At 45.5% G+C, this 7,448-nt stretch overlaps 1 protein-coding gene across 1 annotated transcript; it reads left to right on the forward strand.

The window, feature by feature from the left end:
• The first annotated feature begins 210 nt into the window (after window positions 1-210).
• On the forward strand, window positions 211-3,245 carry LOC149526038 (olfactory receptor 52P1-like). Its single transcript, XM_089775831.1, has one exon. The coding sequence runs from the start codon at window positions 251-253 to the stop codon at window positions 1,187-1,189; it is 939 nt and encodes a 312-aa protein (XP_089631957.1). The 5' UTR covers window positions 211-250; the 3' UTR covers window positions 1,190-3,245.
• The last annotated feature ends 4,203 nt before the right edge of the window (window positions 3,246-7,448 follow it).

Genomic DNA, 7,448 nt, shown 5'->3' on the forward strand with positions numbered 1-7,448 from the left:
ATCCATGTTGTCCATTCCCTTGCTGTGGTGAGCTCACTGTAATGACTTCTGTTGACTTGCCTATGATCTACATTTCATGGGAAAAACTGTAAATGTGTCCATGTCCTTGTTCATACCCCTTTCTTACATTTGACTGACTGTGCACATGTATTGTATGTTTTCTTCGAAAGTGTGTAACCCCCTTTGCTGTGCTTCTCCCTTCATAGATACCTGGAGCATTTTGGAGCCAAATCCACACACTGCCCACCTCATGGCAGCTTTCAATCTCACCCCCTCTGAACCTTCATCCTTCATCCTAATGGGCATCCGTGGCCTGGAAGATGCCCACGTCTGGATTGCCATCCCTTTCTGCGTCTGCTACATTTTTAGCCTGTTGGGAAATGTCACCCTTCTGTTTGTTGTCGGCAAAGAGCAGACCCTGCACAAGCCAATGTACCTGCTGCTCTGCATGCTGGCGTTCACGGACATTGCCATGTCCACCTCCGTTGTGCCTAAGGCCCTGTGTATATTTTGGTTCAATTGGAAAGGCATTACGGTGGGAGGTTGCCTCACACAGTTGTTCTTCCTACATGGCAGTTCCATGACGCACTCAGCTGTCCTTACAACAATGGCCTTCGATCGCTACGTTGCCATATGTGACCCTCTGAGATACGCCACCATCCTCAGCAATGCACAGATCGCTAAGCTAGGGCTTGTGGGTTTAACAAGAGCTGTTCTCCTCATGCTGCCCATCCCTGTGCTCCTGAGCAGGCTGCCGTTCTGTGACAACCGCCGTATCCCCCACACGTATTGTGAGCACATGGCAGTGGCAAAAATAGCATGTGCGGATATCACAGTCAACAGGCGGTATGGCTTGGGGATAACTTTTGTCGTCCTTGGGTGCGACCTTACACTCATTGGCCTGTCCTACTCTCGGATCATCAGGGCCGTCCTCAAAGTCTCCTCCAAGGAAGCCCACCAGAAAGCCGTCAACACCTGCACTGCCCACATCAGTGTGATGCTGACCTCTTATACTCCCTTCCTCTTCTCCAACCTGACACACCAGTTCGGTCAGGGAATCGCACCCCATGTTCACATCATTATGGCCAACCTCTACTTCCTCCTCCCTCCCATGCTCAACCCCGTCATTTATGGGGCCAAAACCAAAGAGCTTCGTGACACAGTGGGCAAATACACCCGCAGAAGGTGACCACCTGAGGCCTTTGAGTTCAAACCTGAGTGATAAAAGGGGAATGGACAACTCTTCATTAGTCAAGGTTGCCCCGACCCAGTGTGGCTGACCTCAGCATTGTGGAAGTTCATAGCCCAGGAACGTTCTTACACCTAATATCTTATCACTGCATCACAAAGGCTACATTCTGCATTGAAGTCTCCTCCGTCTAATCGTCTCCTGACCTCGAAGCCCTGAGAGGGCTGGACAGAGCAGTTTCTTGATGAAGTGGCCCAGGGAGTGTGGTGGCAGAAGACTGCAATGACAGCAGGCAAATGCTACTTACAGTGTCCCTGAGCTGGAACCCAGAGGAGTGGGTAGGCCTGGGTTCCCTCCCCCCCACCCAAACCCTCAACAGGTACAAAAAGGGGATAAGAAAAAGCCTAGTCCCAGGTGACCAACCTGAAAAGCCATCTGGGACACCTCCACTCCCAGAGCCAGTAGGGATGGAGAAATTGCGCACACAATCTCAGCCACACAAAGGGGTGAGCCCCTTCAAACCATCTCCTCAGAATCCAGAGTTATAACAACTCCCGTCCTCTTGGAATGCACCCAACGTTAGAATTACTCTGCCCTCCATTGCCTTGGCGGGACTGTTTGATGGGACCTACAGAGTGAGGTCCAGGCCTTCATGTCTCCCCATATGCCCACCCAAGCAGATTGAGAGAGATGCAACTCCAAGGAGAGGTTACTTATGCTTTTAATGAGAGTTACTTACTCATTAAAAGCAAGAGGAAGACCAAGGACAGGGTAGGCCCACTGCTTAGTGAGGAGGGAGAAGCAGTAGCAGGAAACTTGAAAATGGCGGAGATGCTCAATGACTTCTTTGTTTCGGTCTTCACCGAGAAGTCTGGAGGTGTGCCTAACGTAGTGAATACAAGCAGAGAGAGGGTAAGTTTAGAAGATAGGATACACAAAGAACAAGTTAAAAATCACTTAGGAAAGTTAGATGTCAGCAAGTCACCAGGTCCTGATGAAATGCATCCCAGGATACTCAAGGAGCTGATAGAGGAGGTATCTGAGCCTTTAGCTATGATCTTTGAAAAATCATGGCAGACAGGGGAGATTCCAGAAGACTGGAAAAGGGCAAATATTGTGCCCATCTATAAAAAGGGGAATAAGAACAACCCAGGAAACTACAGACCGGTCAGCTTAACGTCTGTCCCAGGGAAGATAATGGAGCAGGTAATTAAGGAAATCATATGCAAACACTTGGAAGGTAATAAAGTGATAGGGAATAGCCAGCATGGGTTTGTGAAGAACAAGTCATGCCAAACTAATCTGATAGCTTTCTTTGATAGGATAACGAGCCTTGTGGATAAGGGAGAAGCGGTGGATGTCATATACCTAGACTTTAGTAAGGCATTTGGGATATGGTCTCACATGATATTCTTATTGATAAACTAGGCAAATACAACTTAGATAGGGCCACAATAAGGTGGGTGCATAATTGGCTGGATAACCGTAGTCAGAGAGTTGTTGTTAACGGTTCTAAATCCTGCTGGAAAGGGATAACAAGTTCCTCAAGGGTCTGTTTTGGGACCCGTACTGTTCAATATCTTCATCAGTGATGTAGATATTGGGATAGAGAGTACGCTTATTAAGTTTGCAGATGATACCAAACTGGATGGGGTTGCAACTTCTTTGGAGGATAGGGACATAATTCAAAATGACCTTAGCAAGTTAGAGAAATGGTCAGAGGTAAACAGGATGAGGTTTAATAAAGAGAAATGCAAAGTGCTCCACTTAGGAAGGAACAATCAGTTCCATACATACAAGATGGGAAGCGACTGTCTAGGAAGGAGCATGGCAGAAAGGAATCTAGGGGTCATAGTGGACCACAAGTTGAATATGAGTCAACAGTGTGATGCTGTTGCAAAAAAAGCAAATATGATTCTTGGTTGTATCAACAGGTGTGTTGTAAGCAAAACTCGTGAAGTCATTCTGCCGCTCTACTCTGCACTAGTTAGGCCTCAGCTGGAGTACTGTGTCCAGTTCTGGGCACCACATTTCAAGAAAGATGTGGAGAAATTGGAAAGGGTACAGAGAAGAGCGACAAGAATGATTAAAGGTTTAGGGAACATGACCTATGAAGCCAGGCTTCATGAACTGGGCTTGTTTAGTTTGGAAAAAAGAAGATTAAGGGGGGACATGATAGCGGTTTTCAAATATCTAAAAGTGTGTCACAAGGAGGAAGGAGAAAATTTGTTCCTCTTGGTTTCTAAGGACAGGACAAGGAGTAATGGGCTTAAAGTGCAGCAGGGGAGGTTTAGATTCCTAACTGTCAGGGTGGTCAAATATTGGAATAAATTGCCAGGGGAGGTGGTGGAATCTCCCTCTCTGGAGATATTTAAGAACAGGTTAGATAGACATCTGTCAGGGATGGTGTAGACGGAGCTTGGTCCTGCCTTGAGGGCGGGGGGCTGGACTCGATGACCTCTCGAGGTCCCTTCCAGTCCTATTATTCTATGATTCTATGATTCTATGACAGTGTAAATATAAACTGATGAAGTTTCAATGGATATTATAAAGTGCACCTATTAATTTATTAACTCGTGTTTGTGGGGGCAATCCGGGAGTGTACAGGAACAGGCAAGCTGCACTGGGATTGTGTAGGGGTAAGACCACAGTGTGTACAGAGAAAGGAGTGGCACAGGTGAAACAGGATTTCATTTGTAATTGTTGGTCCAATTCCAGCACAGGAACCTTTCCTGGCTAAGAGTGTGTTTTCATCCATTGGTTGAACAAGCATTAGGACTGAGTGGACTTTTACGCTCTAAAGTTTTCTGTTTTATTGTAGTGCAATTATGTAACAAAAATCTACATTTGTAACCTGCACTTTCATAAAAGAGACTGCACTACACAACTTGTACGAGATGAATTGTAAAATACTATTTCTTTATGTTTTTACAGTGCAAATATTTGTGATCAAAAATACAAAATAAGTTCTATGTACTTTGTAGCCTTCATTTGCAATTGAAATCAATTTAGTTGAAAATGTGCAAAAACATCCACAATATTTATAATACATTTAAATCAATATTCTATTATGGTTTAACAGTGTGGTTAAAACAGCGATTCATAGTGATTTATTTGTAATTGGGTTAACTGCCATTAATTGAAGCCTCAATTATCACTGATATGAATATTAGGATTTTATTTAATCTAATAAAGTTTTAAATACTTAACAGTGGGGTAACAGATTGAAATCAGGGCTCAGGATTTTGGATGTTATGCAAATGAGGGGAAAAAGAGCATTGCTAATGAAGTCTATTGAATTGAGAAACATGCAGGCTGTGTCTACAGTGGCACCCCTTTCTGGAAAAGGGATGCTAATGTAGACTTCGGAATTGCAAATTCCGCAGGGGATTTAAATATCCCCCGCAGCATTTGCATTTACATGGCTGCTGCTTTTTTCCGGCTTGGGGATAAGCTGGAGAAAAGCGCCAGTCTAGACGCGATTCTCCGGAAAATAAGCCCTCTTCAGTCAGTCCTAGATCTCTTCCTTGAGGGCAGAGGGTACATACTGGCAGGAAACAGGAAGTTCTCCCAACATGTCACATTTCATAGTCCACAAATGATAGTTCCCAGAGCGGAGGTTGATGTTCACAGACCCTTATGCAACAGATGCATTGGGGGAGAACAAGGGAGTAGCTTTGAAATATGCATTGTGTAGTCAAGGATAATGAGGATATATTGATACCTCATCGTGCTCCTCAAGAGGGGCCCCGTAAATTCCATGCCTATCCTTTCAAATAGGTTAGCACCAAATCAGGTTAGGTATTTAAGGCAAGTTGACTGTCAGTACATGAACATGGCAAAATTGTTGTTAATGTTCTAGGTGCTAGATATTTACTGAACTATATTCCAGCTAGTGCAGATGCATCTCCGGGTATGTCTAGACTACACTGTTTTTTCGAAAAAACTGCCCTTTTTTTCGAAAAAACTTTCCCAGCATCCACACTGCAATTGCGTACTTTCAAAATTAAATCAAAAGAATGCCAGGTTTTTTTTGACATTGGTAAACCTCACATTATGAGGAAGAACACCTTTTTTGAAAGAACTCTTTCGAAAAAAGGCATGTGTAGATGCAGAACAAGGAAATTTTTTCAAAAGACATGGCAATCGAAAAAAGCACAGGTTCCCCAGTGGCCATTCTGTGAATAGCAATCAGGGATTTCTTTTGAGAGAGCATCCATGCAGTCTGGATGCTCTTTTTCGAAAAGCAGATTGCTTTTTTCTATCTGGTTTTGAGGTGTGCATGCTCTCTTTCAAAAGAAGTTTGCAGTCCAGATGTACCCCTAATGTAATATCAGATGTTTTGACAAAATAATAGATCTCACACTAAAGACACTGCAATGATAAATTAAAGATCGATTAACCAAGGAAAAACAAGTATAACAAGCTTAGAACAGGTAAACACACCCACCCACCCACCCACCAATGAGTTATAAGTTCCAAAAGTAGATAGAAGCCACTCTAATATGAAAGCTCAGTGTGTCCATTAAAGCTAACATAGGCTAAGCGGCTGGGGATTCCGCGCTTATGCTTAGAAATTATTGACCCCTCTGAATCGCAGCAGCATGAAGAGACTGGGTTCCTTTTTGTCAAGGATTTTTAGTCCCGTCCCCCAGAGTTCATGCTGATAGGACAAGTCCACCTGCACATCTCCTCAAATAAAGCGTTTTGTCCTCTGATAGTCACGTTTCTTGTCCGGTGTCCATGGACTGTCTCTTGTTGGCCAGGAGATGTTACCTTTTGGGAAAAACCAATATCTCCCACACAGTAACGCTTCTCCCCTGACTTTGGGGGCTGTGTTTCCTTTTCCATATGTAAGCGGGGGAATGATCCCGCTATTGTGGGGAACTTTCCTGGCTTCTATACCACCCCGGTGAAATGAACCAGCGAAAGGATCTGAGTCCCCGCTCCCACTTCCTTTACCCCACGGCCTCCCTGATCCTGAGGGCTTCCCCTCCACTCTCCTGAGTAGCAGAGCCCTCGAAACCCCAACAAGGCTGGGCCCAGGTTTCCTGGGGCTTAATCCCCGACCTTGTAGTCACTAGGGGCAGGAGTTAGGGTGTCCCCACTCCGAGGTGCTCTCTTTACACTGCAGGCCTTCTTGGCCCAGTGATCACTTCATAAGGTTCAAAGCAAATACAATTTATTAAACATCAACTGATTAAAGAGAATAGAATAAGAAACAATGAGAATGGTTCAATGAGAACACACAGCCCTGCTCTGTAGCACAGGGACATCAAAACAGCAGCCTGCAGAGTGTAAGGATAGTCCACAGTCTCTTCCTTAGAGGCCCCTTAGAGGTCTTGGATGTACTGCGGGGGGTGTGGGGGGGGACGGGGCGGGACTGCAGGCTGGACACGCTTGCTCTGGCAGTGACCACACAGCCTCAAGCTCTAAGTGGCCAGACCCCTCTCCCAGTCCAGAGCCTCTCCCCACACTTTGCAATTCCCAGCTGCTCGCCACATCCAGCTGCAGGCTGTGCTGCTTGGCCAGTTCCAGCTCCTTGTTTTGCTTCTCTGTTCCTTTTGGCTCTCTGAGCACTGCCAGTCTGCTGCTCAACACAGGGTCTGCACTCCTTGAGCTGTGTATGCCTGGCTCTGCTGTTGCAAGACTGTCTCTCCACACAGCTTGCACTACTCTTTCAGCTCTCTGTTTTTGCAGGACTTCTTCTGCACACAGCTTGCACTCCTTGGGCTGTCTGTGTCTGGTTCTGTCGCTGCAGGACTTCTTCACACAGCTTGCACTACTCTTTCAGCTCTCTGTTTGCAGAGAGAGAGCCAGAACAATCCCCGCTTACAACCTGTCAGTCAGGCTGAGCTGGAGTGTTGACTGCTTTCCATTGTCTCTGGGGTCTGTCAGTCTCATGAACCCTTCCCCTTCTGAAGCTGGGAGCTGGCAAACCAAAAAACTCCCACAGAGTTTTAGTAAGGGGTAACAGTCCCCTTACACATAGCAAATACTTTTATAGTGACAGAACAAACACTTGCATATTACCTTTAACAACGGGTGCTGAAGTCACCATTAATGCCGGCAACAATTTAAGAGCATTTCATAAAGTGTGATATAAACACCTTTTTTGTCAATCTAATGTCCGTGTTCACCATACCACCACCTAGGTGAGCTGAAGACATTTCCAGCCAGAAATCTGTCAGCATGCAGTGAGGCTTAAGGGGCTTGTCAGGAGGTGGCACCTGGTTTGCCCATGTTGATGCATGCTTCA

The sequence above is a fragment of the Pelodiscus sinensis genome, chromosome 1 (assembly GCF_052426305.1).
Source record: "Pelodiscus sinensis isolate ZL-2025 chromosome 1, ASM5242630v1, whole genome shotgun sequence".
NCBI classification, from domain to species: domain Eukaryota; kingdom Metazoa; phylum Chordata; order Testudines; family Trionychidae; genus Pelodiscus; species Pelodiscus sinensis.

Coding starts and splice junctions, on each gene's coding strand:
- LOC149526038 (XM_089775831.1), top strand. CDS start 251: ATGGCAGCTTTCAATCTCACCCCCTCTGAACCTTCATCCTTCATCCTA.